This window comes from Dendrobates tinctorius, unplaced genomic scaffold, assembly GCF_039654945.1.
Source record: "Dendrobates tinctorius isolate UK_male_01 unplaced genomic scaffold, ASM3965494v1 ptg000160l, whole genome shotgun sequence".
Taxonomy (NCBI): domain Eukaryota; kingdom Metazoa; phylum Chordata; class Amphibia; order Anura; family Dendrobatidae; genus Dendrobates; species Dendrobates tinctorius.
In genome coordinates, this window is record NW_027361827.1 from 22,337,537 (window position 1) to 22,353,619 (window position 16,083).

General features: G+C 47.5%; 1 protein-coding gene across 1 annotated transcript in view; it reads left to right on the forward strand.

The window, feature by feature from the left end:
• Positions 1 to 16,083, forward strand: part of ECPAS (Ecm29 proteasome adaptor and scaffold) — a 229,006-nt gene that overhangs the window by 109,513 nt on the left and 103,410 nt on the right. The window contains exons 23-25 of the mRNA XM_073549708.1: positions 3,250 to 3,351; positions 5,128 to 5,251; positions 5,411 to 5,556. Of these exons, the coding sequence (XP_073405809.1) occupies positions 3,250 to 3,351; positions 5,128 to 5,251; positions 5,411 to 5,556 (372 nt within the window). The remainder of the gene's footprint in view (positions 1 to 3,249; positions 3,352 to 5,127; positions 5,252 to 5,410; positions 5,557 to 16,083) is intronic.

The following is a 16,083-nucleotide window of genomic DNA, read 5'->3' on the forward strand; positions in this document are numbered from 1 at the left end:
GGTGAATAAAATTAAGGGGGACCCCAATCCATAATATATATACACAGTGATATATACATAAATACACAGTTAGTACGGAAAGTTTTCAGACCCCTTTAAATTTGTCCGTCTCTTTGGGGGCCCAGGTACTGTGGGTGTATGCTACCACCGCCTGGAGGCTGACACTAAGTGAACAAAAAGAGGTTAGCTCCTCCTCCGCATACACCCTTGCCCCGATTGCGGGCAGAAACCAGTTTTATGCTTAGTGTCCTTTGGCGGCACGCACGTCTGGTTTTCTCTGGACTTCTTTTTTTTCCCTCTATGAAGATAAGACGGGGCAACGGACCCTATTGAAAGGGTCCGATTTCCCCAAACCATCAATGGGCGAGCACGTGCGAGTGTCCCTCCACGTATCCTCTCCCACGACGTGGGACATGATGCCGGACTTAGCCCTGACCACCCCTAGGTATTGAAACCATGGGCTGTACAGAGGCACAAGACAGTCCGAACGGTCCCCACTGCTCCACCAATGCTAGACGGCGGTGCTGCAAGGCGGCGGACAGTCCCTCTCCTCATCCCTGGAAGGAGGACACAGCTAGGGTGCCTGCACCGTCCTGGATATTGCCCCCCCTCCCCTACCTGATCGGCGAAGTCGTCATGGATGGGATGGCCTGGGAGGGCCCTGCGGCGTCCAGAGGGCTGGAGCCCTTAGCTTCATGAGGTCGAGGAGCAGCAGCCCGCGAAGGTCCATATTCAGGCTCCCCCTCCCTGGCGGCGTGCCTGACACCGGGTCCCGACGCCGGCCGCTTCCTTGGTATGCGGCGGCCTGCCTGCCCGCCCGCCACCTGTCCATGGGCGGACGCTAATAATCCAGCGTGCGGCGTAACATCGGCCGAAGCCGCGGGCTGGATTTTTAGCATCCGCCCATGGACGGGTGGCGGGCGGGCAGGCAGGCCTCCACATACCAAGGAAGCGGCCGGCGTCGGGACCCAGTGTCAGGCACGCCGCCAGGGAAGGGGAGCCTGAATATGGACCTTCGTGCGCTGCTGCTCCTTGTCCGCATGAAGCTAAGGGCTCCAGACCTCTGGACGCCGCAGGGCCCTCCCAGGCCATCCCATCCATGACGACTTCGCCGATCAGGTAGGGGAGGGGATGTGAATCTGATGGCCTCCAGGGTGAACGCCAAGGTACCCATGTTCATCGCTCGGTCTCGGGACCCACGGGCGATCGCCGTGGATGCGCTGGTTCTGCCATGGAACCAGTTTCGCCTCCCATACCTATTTCCCCTGTTGCCACTACTTCCGAAGGTCAACAAGAAGATCAAGGCGGAAAGGGTGCCAGTGATTCTGCTGGCCACAGATTAGCCTCGTCGGGCATGGTACGCAGACCTAGTACAGCTACTCGCCGACATTCCTTGGCGCCTGCCAGAGCGGCCAGACCTACTGTCCCAGGGCCCAATCTACCACCTGAACTCAGGGGCCCTGTGTTTGACGGCTTGGCCGTGGAATCCTGGATTCCAGCCCACGCTGGGTTCAGCCGCAATGTGGTCGCTACAATGGTTAGCGCCCGGAAGCCGGCCTCAGCACGTATTTATCACCACACCTGGAAGGTTTTCTTCACATGGTGTCGGAACCATGGTTGTTCTCCACTGAGATTTTCTGTCCCCAACATCTTGGCTTTTCTCCAGTCTGGCCTAGACTCAGGCTTGGCCCCAAGTTGCCTCAGGAGACAAATATCGGCCTTATCCGTTCTGTTCCAGCGCAGGAATGCTACCAATCTGCAGGTGAAGACTTTCATTCAGTGAGTCTCCCACTGGATACCTCCTTACTGGGTACCCCTGGACGCTTGGGACCTTAACCTGGTCCTAAGTGTTCTACAGGAGGCTCTTTAACCTACCTTTCTTGGAAGGTAGTATTTCTTGTGACAATAACGTCAATCAGGCGGGTCTCAGAGCTGGCAGCTCTATCCTGCCGAGCTCTGTTTCTGGTCTTCCACAAAGATAAGATGGTTCTCAGACCAGCCCCTCCTTTTCTGCCGAAGGTCATTTCCTCGTTTCACATTAATGAGGATATTGTCCTGCTCTCTTTTTGTCCAGCACCAGTACACTGTGTGGAAAAGGTTCTTCATACGTTGGACCTAGTGAGAGCTCTCAGGAGGTACGTGTCACGGACGGCATCCTTTCGTCAGACAGACATGCTGTTTGTGCTTCCCAAGGGGCGCAGGAAGGGACTCGCTGCCTCAAAATCGACCATAGCCAGATGGATTCGTTTGACTATTCAGGAGTCTTACCGCATCAGAGGCACACCAGTTCCAGCAGGGATCAGAGCGCACTCTACTCAGGCAGTGGGCGCCTCTTGGGCGCATCGGCACCAGGCATCGGCGGAACAGGTTTTGCAAGGCAGCAACCTGGTCCAGCTTGCACACATTCGCAAAGCACTACAATATCCATACTCAGGCTTCGTCAGATTCGAGTCTGGTTAGAAGGATTCTCCAAGCAGTGGTGGCGCACCTTTAGACAGGAGGTGCATGTAGCTTGGATCGGTGAGTCAACTTCCCACCCAGGGACTGCTTTAGGACGTCCCACAGTACCTGTGTCCCCCAATGAGGCGAAGGAGAAACAAGGATTTTTGTGATAAACTTACCGTAAAATCCTTTTCTCCGAGACGCTCATTGGGGGACACAGCACCCACCCTGATAGCCAAATTGGCTTTTGTTTGTTTAATATGGTTTTTTTAGGGTGGTGTTTTTCTAGACATGTTGTTACCTGCATTAAGGTTGATGTCTGATTTGTGTTTAATCTCCTACTGCTTTTGCGCCAAACTGATTCCGGCCGCAATCGGGGCGAGGGTGTATACGGCGGAGGAGGAGCTAACCTCTTTTTTTCACTTAGTGTCAGCCTTCAGGCGGCAGTAGCATACACCCACAGTACCTGTGTCCCCCAATGAGCGTCTCGGAGAAAAGGATTTTACGGTGAGTTTATCACAAAAATCCATGTTTTTATTAGTTAGAAAACTAGGATGAAATGAGAATTACTGTATGTAAATACTAATGTTAAAAACGGAATGCATACTCACGACAGATGGATGCTAGGTGAGGAAAAGAAGTGCACTCGCCTGGCATATGGATGTTAGAAAAAAACTGCATGACACTCGACTGACACTCTCCAACTTTTCTGGCTGAGAATCTCAGCTACTTTATATATGCAGATGTGAGTGCACCCTTACTATGAATATTTAGTATTGCTGCTAATCCATTGGGTGGTTGTTTTAGGCTAAAGAACGGGCCATAAGAACACTGGGATATTTTCCTGTTGGAGATGGTAATTTTTCCCATCAAAAGAAGCTTCTGGAAGGACTAATGCAATCTGTAGAAGTAAGTTACCAACTCTCTTTACAACGCTGCCTAATAAGGTGTATTTTTACATTCATGAACACTCCTATTTCATCCTTCCTGGCTTCTTAAAGGGGTTTTCCCATCAGTGGACAACCTTAGTTCATTCATTTCAGGACCTCATGTAAAATATAAACAGTTTGTACTTACTCTCTGCAATGGTCACTCATTGGCTGCGCCCTGCACGTGAAACACAGGTCATTCTCTGGGAACAGTGGCACCAATATAGCTGGAACGGCTCCGCTGCAGGAGGTGAATATGCTCTGTTTTTTTTTATATAGTGTCCTGAATTGTTTAACTTGAGATTGTCCAGTAGTGGACAACCCCTTTAAGTTAACGTTCTGTGGATTTGCATCGATGACATAAATGTCCGCTCCTCCCAGAAATTACGTTAAACTCAAATATCTGAATTTTCTGCTAAAAATTATTTTGTAGTTACATATTTCCAGCTACAGATCCTGCTGTCAGAACGTGCTTGACATGTTCACCATCAGCTTACTTCATGGCCAGTTATGTACAGTGAAATCCAGAAGCTGTAGAAGATAAATGTTTTTCTTTTAAGAAACACAATTGCGTTACATGCATTTAAGTAAAAGATAAAATATCGCTGCTTGTGAATATACTAAGTTTAGCATTAACATGTCTTAAGTAGTTTTCTGCTGCAATCCCATATGCCCTATTACCAAAAAGCGTATTGTATTGACTTTCCATTCACTCTGAGGTGAGCTCCTCTGTGAGTAAAAGCCTCGTTACATTTAGCGATGCACCAGCGATCCCGACCACGATATGACCCGGTCAGGATCGCTGGTGCGTCGCTAGTGAGCTGCCAAACAAGCAGATCTCACTAGCGATGCAGCAGCGGTCGATACTTACCGTCAGACACCGCTATGATGTCTTCTTCCGCCCGTGTCCATGGCTCGCTCGTCGGCGCCAGCAGGAAGCCGACGACGAGAAATGGACCAGGCCGATCTCGCGCGATCAGCGATAACCAGAGGGGGAGCTGGTCGGAGGTGAGTATCACATGTAGCGATATCGCTAGTTATATTGCTGCTGCGTCACAAAATCGGTGATGCTTTAGCGATATTGCTAACAATATCGCTATGTGTAAAGGGCCCTTAAGAGGAATCTGTCAGCAAAAATGAACTGTGCAAACAAAGCACAGGTGCTCCAGTCTTCCTTGGCGTGGTTAAGCAATTCAATACACCTTCCCACCTACTTTTTCATTTATCTCTGTCCCCTCTTTCTTGATTTACACCTCTAAGATTACAGAAGCCTGAAGAGGATACAAATAGATGGAAAATCAGTAGGTGGGAAGGTGCACTGCACTGCACTGTTTGGTCACACCAAAGATACACCAACCTTTTGTTCTTGGTTTGCATAGTCATTTCGTGCTGACAGGCACCCAAGGGGATCTCTAGCTCTGCAAGTCTTAGAATGTCGTAGAATAACACTTGACTAAAACCTTACTGACAATCTGTTTAAAACATATTTTACCTCACAGAAAGCAGCAGCTGTTGATCCCCTGCTGCCCTGTCTGTATACTCTTGCTTCCTCCCCTGCCCAGGAGATGTAGTATGATCAGACCATATCCCTGTACGGTCAGCAGGGGCATATGAGATATAAGATTATCTCAACAGCACAGGAACATTTTTTTTTTAATGCGTCCAATTATGGAAATGATTATTATTGTAAGATCTATTTAATAAAATGTATTTTATTTGTGGGAAAACCCTATTAAACATCACCTTCCTTTTTTAGGCAAAGCAGATTGAGCTCCAGTTTACTATAGGGGAGGCGATCACAAATGCAGCTGTCGGAACAAAGTCAACTGCCGCTCGGGATGTTTGGATTGTAGCTGAGGATGATTATCAACCGTGTGCAGGTAACTCGGGTCTACTATTAGCACGCCACATCAATACACATCCTAAGCACTAAACAAGTTTTTTTTTTTTTTTTGTACATTTTTCTAACATTTTTTCTTTCTGTATATGTTAGTCTTCTGTCTGTATAACTTGAATGCTGTTTGTCATTGTTACGTCAGGTGTAAAAGACAATGATGTTGTTACATGGGCGTTGGACCAGATTCTTACCAGGCATGTTGTCAGTGTGAATCCACATGTCAGACAGGCGTCCTGTATTTGGCTGCTATCTCTCGTGAAGAAACTGAGCAAACACCAGGAAATAAAGGTGAGTTATAAGGCTACAGTCTCTAACATTCTGGCTGGTATGTACTGCATATTGTGGTCTTTCATTGCGATGCATGTATTGTTGTATTATCTTGAAAAGTAAAAGGGGTTTCTCTCTCGCTTCATTGGGGACACAGGAAACCATGGGTGTATGCTGCTGCCACTAGGAGGTTGACACTATGCAAAAAAAAACAAAAAAAAAAACGGTTAGCTCCTCCTCTGCAGTATATACCCACCAACTGGCAGAAAGCTATTCAGTTTTTTTTTTTTAATTCGTTTATTGAACCAAAGACAGGGTATATACAATATGCAAACTGACAACGATGAAAATACCATATAACACATATACATTCCACAGAGCATTAATGTCAAACAGTGTATGTATACCAGTTGTGTATAGAATAAAACATACTGTCAATTGCCTTACAATAGTCGGTGTGTTATTATTCAAATAATAAAGGCTGCCAAACCTCTAAACCATTACTACTACTACTACAAAACAACTATTTGCAGCCTATGTCTATATAATTAGCTCTTTATCATGCGATATCTCCGTCCTACAGTGTGAGATGAGAGGAATTCCACCCCTCCCATATCTTCTCAAATTTACTCGGGCACCCTCTGTTTTGGTACAGCGTACGCTCGTATAGTATAATCGAATTCACCAATTCTATCCAGGCCCTAAGGGAGGGATCTGAACCCCCCTTCCATCGCAGTGCCAGCATCTTCCGTGCCATGAACAATGTCTCCCGTAAGAAAATCCCCGTATAATGTACCCATGTCTCATCATCCCACACCCCAAACAGACAAACCAATGGCTCAAGGGGAACAGGAATCTGTACCAGGGAGGTTAATAATGACGTCATCTCTTTCCAATAGTGTGCTATAATTGGACATTGCCAAATCATGTGACTAAAATCTGCATCTGATGTATGACATCTCAAACACTCCGAAGATTGGAAACGGCCCATCTTAAAAAGTCGAGTCGGAGTCAAATATGATTGCTTTATAATATAAAGTTGTATCATTCTATTGTTAATTGATGGAGACACCTTAGTTGGTAACTCCAGAATATCCTCCCACTCCTCTCCCATTTCCCCCTAACCAGGCATTTGGCAGATTCTGTCCCCACCGATAGCATGTGCGTATACAGAGAGGAGATGAGACCCTGGGGACCTTTTGATTTAAGAATGCCTATCAAGGGTAGAGACGAAATAGCATTATTCATACCGACATATCTCATGTGCGATTGAAGGGCTGATCTTAATTGCAAATATCGGAAGAATTGCGACGTCGGGACATCACACCTAGCTTGTAATTGTTCAAAAGATAATAGTGTACCACATTCATATATATCCCGTATCGTAGAGACATTGCACTGAGGCCAGAATTCAGCAGATGGGTGGGCAAGCAGTGTCGGAAAATAACTATTATTCCATAAGGGCATTTCAGCTATGATATCACTAAATCCAACCACCCTCTTAATCTGTCTCCACACTAATCTTGCCAGAGGAAGCATGGGTAGCAGACGTGGGACTTTTACTTTCTCCAATTCCAAAAACCCCAGTGGGCAATCAGCATGTGCGGCATGAAGCAGATGGCCCTCAGAGTTAGGAAGATGATTACCGGGCATCCACTTATTTATAGCTCTGGCCTGTCCCGCCAGATAATATAGAAAAAAATCCGGTAGTGCTCCCCCCCCCCCCTTTTTGGCCTTGGTAGGGTGGATAGCTTGAGCTTTGGCCTGGTTTTCCCCCACGTAAAAGACGTAATCTGGGAATTTAAATTAGTGAAGAAAGACTTAGGTACCACCACAGCACTATGTTGGAGAAAATAGCTGATCTTAGGGAGTAGTATTATTTTAATTAAATTAATGCGTCCAGCTACAGACAGTGGGAGTTTGCTCCAGATCGCAAATTTGACTTTAACCATCTCTAGTAATGGATATATATTAAGTTGCAGATCAGCATATAGGCGTATGGTATCCACCCGATCTGCTATCTCTATACCCATAATATTAGGGGAAGTTCTCATGCGAATTGCCAAAGCCTCTATTGCAAGAGCAAAGAGGGCCGGGGAGAAGGGGACACCCCTGACGAGTCCCCCTGTGCAGAGAAAAGGACTCGGAAGTGGAACCATTTACAATGACACGGGCCTTAGATTTCATATACAATGTATTAACCCATTTTAAAAACCCATCCCCAAAACCATATTTCTGCAAGCATGCGTGGAGGAAAGGCCACTCAAGGGAGTCAAAGGCCTTGGCTGCATCCAACGACGCCAATGCCCACCTATTGTCCGGCATCAGGGAACTATATTGGACCACCGATTGAACCCGTCTAATATTAATGGACGTACTTTTACCAGGCATAAAGCCAGTCTGGTCAGGATGTATAAGTTCCAAAATAATTGAATTTAGCCTAGTAGCTAAGATCTTCGTAAAAATTTTGTAATCCACATTTACTAAAGATATGGGGCGATAAGATCCACAATCCCGAGGGTCCTTCCCTTCTTTCTTAAGCACTATTATATTAGCTTCATAGAAGGACTCCGGCATGACCTCCCCCCCCCCCCCCCCCAGATCCCCCGGAACACCGACAACAAAAGTGGCGCCAAAATCTCCCGGTATTTCCTGTACAGCTCAATAGGAAACCCATCCGGCCCAGGGGCTTTCCCAGGGGCCATATCCCTCATGGCATCTTTTATCTCTTCCAAAGTGAACTCGGCATCCATAAAGGCCCGCTTAGAAGCACTCAATGTGGGAAACGTTATATCTGATAGTCTAGACACTCCTGGCTACCAATATCATTTTTCAAACTGTACAGTGAGCTAAAATAATCATGGAAACATCCCATTATTTCTTCCGTCGAGGACACCAATGTACAGTCTAAGCTGCGGCTCTGCAATATTGTGTTAGTTGTATTGTGCTGCCGCACCAGATAGGCCAGAAATTTACTAGACTGGTTTCCTAGTTCAAAGTAGGACTGGCGAGTAAAAAATAATTTACGTTGGACTTGGAGTCTATATGTTGAGTATATAATCTTTGGGCAGTCAACCACTCCACTCTATTACCACTAGTTTGATTGGATATGTAAGCGGCCTCTGAATCTTTCAATCGTTGCTCTATTTCGTCATCCTCCCCCAACGTCACCCGTTTGATGTAGGAGATTGTAGAAGATAGGCAGCCCTTCAAGTACGCCTTAAGGGTGTCCCAAAATAAATTAACATTCCGGGGTTTGGGGTGGGAGGACACGAAGACATGTAATTGGTCAGTTGTTCTGTCAGGTGACTTGATCAATTTCAGCCAGAAAGGGTTTAATTTCCATGTTATCCTACCACCCGGCGGGCCATACCTGAGTTTAAGAATGATTGGGCTATGATCTGAAATCCCTCTACCTCCATGTTCAATACTATCCACCCACATTGCCAGACCACTAGATCCAAAAATGTAATCTATACGGGATAAGGAACGCCTAGTGGAGGAATGGCAAGTATACTCTCTTGTCTCCGGGTGACGCGTTCTCCATCGGTCTAACCATCCACTACCTTCTATAAACTGTGATAATTAGAATGTAGCAGCTGTCGGGGTCCCACCCTGTGTCCCATCATCTAGTCTCAATCTGTCGAGGCGATTATTCATCACCAAATTAAAGTCCCCCATACAAATGACATCTGCGTCTGGGTAATTCAAAGCAAAACTCAGTGCTTTCTGGAGAATTGACGTACCCACTGGAGGGGGATTATAAACACACAGAATAACATATTTCCTAGAGTTGATCAGTGCATATACGAATATGAAACGTCCTTCAGAGTCTCTCCAGGCCTCCCGGACCTCCCATCTAACATCCTTGTGTATTAGTAATGAGACCCCCCGAGGGGCGTGGCCTGAGCGGCATGTGAGGAAGACGTGTGCCCGCTGAGCTCCCGCATATACTTGCTTAATTCAGCCGTTCCGTCCCCACAGCACGGCTAGTATAACCCCTGGAGGCTGCACCGGAGACGGTAGACACCGCGGGGCACCGGAGATCGCTGCTTCACCCCAGGATATGGGGAAAAGAGGTCAGAGAAGGGTGGCAGGAGAGGCCGGAGCGGGGAGCCAAGATGGCGCCGCCGCCGCAGCGCGCGCCTTAGAGGAGGCCGCAGAAGACAGCGCGGCTAGGAACAGGGCAGTGGCGGCCTGGCTGCAGCGCTTTGCACGCACGGCCGAGGCAGAGCAGGAGTCTCTCCAGGACTCTGATATGGACCAGGAGACTGTGGTAGAGGACATGAGCCCGGGAATGGGGGAGGAGGAGGAGGCTGCCCATGCCAGAGTGCAGGGGGGGAAGGGAGCTGAGCCTAGCTGGAGTGATCTGGTGGAAAGAAATAAACAGCACCTCACAGCCTTGCAACTGCAAGTTCCAGACGAGCCCACCAACAAAGATGTAATGCTGGCAGTGGTGCACTGTGGGACTGCGATCTCACATGTCCTGACACAACTGGGCTTTCTGCAGGAGTCCATGCAGACTGTGCGACATGAACTGCACAGTGTTAGAGACAGAACAAGCCAGCTGGAAAAACGTATGGGTGCTGTGGAGAATTCGGCCTCTGACTCAGGACAGCATTGTACAGAGCTCAAGAAGGACATGGCAGCTGTCTGGGCTAAAACTGACGACCTTGAAAATAGATCCAGAAGGAATAATGTTCGTATTGTGGGCATGCCAGAGCGCTGTGAGGGAAAGAATCCTACTGCCTTCATTGAAACATGGCTTAAGGAAAAAGTAGGTGAGGACAATCTAACACACCTATATGCAGTGGAAAGAGCACACAGAGTCCCGACTCGGCCCCTCCTCCCTGGTCATCCACCAAGACCTGTGCTGGCTAAAATCCTCCATTATAGAGATAGAGACGTTATCCTTAGATACTCAAGAGAACACCCTGACCTTACAACAGAAGGATCCAGAGTCTCCTTTTACCCGGACTTTTCGCCGGAAGTTCAGAAGATGAGAGCGAAGTTCACAGACATCAAGAAGCGTCTGAGAGCCTGTGGCGTCAAGTACTCCATGTTTTTCCCGGCTAAACTGCGTGTTGAGGCCTGGAATAAAATCCACTTTTTTCTGGACCCCAGGGACGCCGTGGACTGGTTGGACCTTAACGAGCGACAGTTGAGGAAGGAGGGGAAGGAGCAGGATTGTGGCTGATGGTATCTTGGCTCGCTCAGTTATTATGGAGCCTTGCGGTTGAAGTCTGCGGTCCTGAGGCAATGGACTGCCTAAGAAGTTATATTTTTGTTTATTCTTATATTACTCTGTTATATGCTGTTAATTTGTGGTCCTTATGGGACCTTGGTCTGAATATGGATAAGGAAAAATGCAAAGTGCTGTGGGGTTATATCCTGTCAAATGCGGGTAGTGAAAAGGAACTGAAGCGCCTGCTGAATGGGGTGGAAGGGTTCGACAGCACCCTTACTTGTTGCACCCTTGGTTCAGCCCAAGGAATTGTTGGAGGGTGTTCTTTGGGGGGAGGGGGGTGGGATTAGGTTCAAAATGTCCTTTGGCATACTTGTACATTTCAATATTGGCTATGGTACGGCTGGGGGGGAGATGGTAGGCAATATGCTATGGTACGATAATGGCTGACTTTAAGATACTTAGTTGGAATATCAGGGGGTTAAAGTCGCCGGTAAAACGACAGGCCATATTCTCCTTCATAACGGACCAGAAGCCGGCGGTTGTTTGTTTGCAGGAGACGCATCTCACACAGGAGACGTTGGGAATCCTGGATAAGAGATGGGTACAGGCGGGCTTTCACTCTACTCATTCCCAATACTCTAGGGGGGTTAGTATATTGATTCACTCCAGGACTCAATTTAAGTGTCACCGAGTGGTGGTGGACACAGAGGGGCAATTTGTTCTTTTATCTTGTACAATCTTTTCTACAACACTGGTGTTGATATCTATATATATACAGTGGGGAAAAAAAGTATTTAGTCAGTCAGCAATAGTGCAAGTTCCACCACTTAAAAAGATGAGAGGCGTCTGTAATTTACATCATAGGTAGACCTCAACTATGGGAGACAAACTGAGAAAAAAAAATCCAGAAAATCACATTGTCTGTTTTTTTTTTTCATTTTATTTGCATATTGTGGTGGAAAATAAGTATTTGGTCAGAAACAAATTTTCATCGCAATACTTTGTGATATATCCTTTGTTGGCAATGACAGAGGTCAAACGTTTTCTGTAAGTCTTCACAAGGTTGCCACACACTGTTGTTGGTATGTTGGCCCATTCCTCCATGCAGATCTCCTCTAGAGCAGTGATGTTTTTGGCTTTTCGCTTGGCAACACGGACTTTCAACTCCCTCCAAAGGTTTTCTATAGGGTTGAGATCTGGAGACTGGCTAGGCCACTCCAGGACCTTGAAATGCTTCTTACGAAGCCACTCCTTCGTTTCCCTGGCGGTGTGCTTTGGATCATTGTCATGTTGAAAGACCCAGCCACGTTTCATCTTCAATGCCCTTGCTGATGGAAGGAGGTTTGCACTCAAAATCTCACGATGCATGGCCCCATTCATTCTTTCATGTACCCGGATCAGTCGTCCTGGCCCCTTTGCAGAGAAACAGCCCCAAAGCATGATGTTTCCACCACCATGCTTTACAGTAGGTATGGTGTTTGATGGATGCAACTCAGTATTCTTTTTCCTCCAAACACGACAAGTTGTGTTTCTACCAAACAGTTCCAGTTTGGTTTCATCAGACCATAGGACATTCTCCCAAAACTCCTCTGGATCATCCAAATGCTCTCTAGCAAACTTCAGACGGGCCCGGACATGTACAGGCTTAAGCAGTGGGACACGTCTGGCACTGCAGGATCTGAGTCCATGGTGGCGTAGTGTGTTACTTATGGTAGGCCTTGTTACATTGGTCCCAGCTCTCTGCAGTTCATTCACTAGGTCCCCCCGCGTGGTTCTGGGATTTTTGCTCACCGTTCTTGTGATCATTCTGACCCCACGGGGTGGGATTTTGCGTGGAGCACCAGATCGAGGGAGATTATCAGTGGTCTTGTATGTCTTCCATTTTCTAATTATTGCTCCCACAGTTGATTTCTTCACTCCAAGCTGGTTGGCTATTGCAGATTCAGTCTTCCCAGCCTGGTGCAGGGCTACAATTTTGTTTCTGGTGTCCTTTGACAGCTCTTTGGTCTTCACCATAGTGGAGTTTGGAGTCAGACTGTTTGAGGGTGTGCACAGGTGTCTTTTTATACTGATAACAAGTTTAAACAGGTGCCATTACTACAGGTAATGAGTGGAGGAAAGAGGAGACTCTTAAAGAAGAAGTTACAGGTCTGTGAGAGCCAGAAATCTTGATTGCTTGTTTCTGACCAAATACTTATTTTCCACCATAATATGCAAATAAAATGAAAAAAAACCAGACAATGTGATTTTCTGGATTTTTTTTTCTCAGTTTGTCTCCCATAGTTGAGGTCTACCTATGATGTAAATTACAGACGCCTCTCATCTTTTTAAGTGGTGGAACTTGCACTATTGCTGACTGACTAAATACTTTTTTTCCCCACTGTACCTCCGCCATATAGCGGTAGAGTTATCTATAAAGTTCTTGCCATTCTGAGAGATTTTCCGGGGGTTCCGCGTATGGTGGTGGGAGATTTTAACAATATTCTGGATTCACACTGGGACAGGGGTAGCCATGAACCTTTGAGGCTGGGAGGTAATCTTACGCCATTTGGGGTGCTCGTGCGGGAGATAGCTTTGACCGACTTGTGGAGATGCCGTAACCCTGGTGTCCGTCAATTCTCGTGCTTCTCCTCTACTCACTCCTCCCTGTCTCGCATCGATCTGGCCCTGGGTGATGATCTTATGCTGGGAAAAATTTTAGAGGTTAAATATCTGGCGCGAACGGTATCTGATCATTCGCCTGTTTCAGTCATGCTTGGGGGGGGGGGGGGCGGGAACAGGAGGAGTGATAGACCTCTCTGGCGCCTCAACCCGTTTTGGCTGCAGCTAATCGATAAGAATAACGGCTTTATCCCTGAGTTGCAGGAATATCTTAGTTTTAACAGAGGCTCGACTTCTAGTGGGATCGTCTGGGAGGCCTTAAAGGCGTACTTAAGGGGAATGTACATACGAGAGATTTCTAAAATAAAGACCGCCTCCAGGGCAAAATCACAACTTGTATTCAGGGAACTGGAAGATGCGGAAAGGGCCCTTGCAACACAGAGCACATCTGCCACTCGGAAGCTGTTGGGGGAGGCGCAGTCAAAGGTGACCAAACAGACATTAGAGGCGTCGGCGCAAAAACGGCTGTTTCAATCTACTCAATATTTTGAGAGTGGGGAAAGTGTGGGGCATTTGCTTTCTGTCGTGACATCGGCACAGAGAGGGTCTGCGACTATAGCGGGTCTTCAGGACACTAACGCACCGGGGATTTTAAAAATTCTGGAGACTTTTTATGCTGACTTATATTCCTCACATGCTAGGGCCCCGACAGAGGATGTTGTTGCCTTTTTGGAGGCTGCCAATCTCCCAAGGCTGACTCCTGAGGACAGACACTTTCTAGATAGACCTCTAAGTCTGGACGAGTTGGAGGAGGCTCTGGGAACCATGTCCAATGGTAAGGCACCTGGGGTAGATGGGTTGCCAGCTGAGGTGTACAAACGGTATAGAACGGTGTTGCTCCCTGCTCTATTGACAGTGTTTAATGATAGTTTGGAACGGGGTGTTCTCCCACCGTCTATGCGAGAAGCTGTTATTGCCGTGCTGTTGAAGAAGGATACGGATCCAACTCTGCCCGCGTCGTATAGGCCCATCTCCCTGTTGACGCTAGACATTAAACTTTTAGCGAAGGTCCTGGCCATTCGACTCTCAAAAGTAGTGTAGCTGTGTTAATACACCCCGATCAGACGGGGTTTATGCCCAACAAATCGACGGCTATGAATATTAGGAGATTGTACCTGAATATGCAGGTGAGGGCTGATAATGCCGGGAAGAGGGTGGTTCTGTCCCTAGACGCCGCTAAGGCATTTGATAGTGTGGAGTGGGATTATTTATGGGCGACGCTTCACTGTATGGGCTTTGGCTCGGGCTTTATTGGCTGGGTCAAGCTCTTGTACTCGGAGCCGAGTGCTCGGCTGAGGGCTAATGGTCAGTTGTCTGACCCTTTTTCACTTCATAGAGGAACAAGGCAGGGATGCCCTTTATCCCCGCTGCTGTTTGCTCTCGCGGTGGAGCCATTGGCCTCGAGGATAAGATCGGATGCTGGCATAGAGGGATTCCGGTATGGGGAGCATGAGGAGAAGGTAGCATTATATGCGGATGACCTGTTGTTATTTTTAGCGGACGCGGACAGATCATTACAAAACACGATGACACTTCTTGGGGCGTTTGGGGAGGTCTCGGGTCTGGTTATTAACTGGGAGAAGTCTGCGCTCCTCCCACTGGACTCAAGCTCCTGCAGTGTGGTAGGTGTGCCGGTTGCAACGTCCCTCCAATATTTGGGCATAAGAATATCCAATAAGCTGACAGACTATGAGAGCCTAAATCTTGTTCCGCTGTTGGACAGGATCAAACAGAAGGTTAAGGCCTGGGCAAAGTTACACCTCTCTGTTGTGGGAAGAGTGAATCTGTTGAAGATGGTAGTTATGCCGCAACTCTTATATGTCCTCCATAACTCCCCTGTCTGGCTTCCCCAGAACAGGTTTCATAAAATTAATATGATTTTTAGAGAGCTCATCTGGCTAAAACAAGGTGCGAGAATTAAACTTGAACACTTGCAAAAACCTAAAGAAGAGGGGGGACTTGCGTTGCCCAACCCATGGCTTTATTTTCTGTCTTCCCAATGCCAGCATGTAGCGGGAGGAATGGAGGGCGAGTTGGTGGATTTGGTGGGAGGTCAGAAGATCCTTCAATTCCTAGTGGGGCGGGGATCACTGGTGTCGAGTCTGGAGTCGGGTAGATTTCGATCCCTTGCACTCAGGTTCCCTACGGTGCTTCTAATGGTTAGGGTATGGGATAAGCTGAGGCAGCTGAGAGGAATACGCGGTCTTACAAAGTACTCCCCCATATGGGACAATCAGCATTTGCCATGCATGAAAACGATCAGAGGCTTTGCTCACTGGAGGCGGGTTGGCATATGGTGGGTGTCGCAGCTGGTGAAGGGAGGGGTCTTTAAAACTTTTGAGCAATTGGGACGGGAATTTCCCCTCTAACGCTCTATGTTTTATCAATACTTGCAGCTGCGTCACGCGTATATGGTGCAGAGCAAAAAAGTTGACCTAACCGTACACCACGACGTCATTGTCCATAGGCTTGGTATGCAGGGGTCCACCAGGGGACTGATTTCGATGGTGTATGGTGGCTTACTTGGACAGGTCCTGTCAAGGCATCCTATTGGTGCACTGACAAAGTGGGAACAACAGCTGGGTACGATATCAGCGGAACAGTGGGACTCTATTCTACAGATGATTCCCAGATTGTCTCTTAGTGAGCCTGGCCGCCTGTCTCAGCTATATATCCTCTATAGGACATACAGGTCTCCC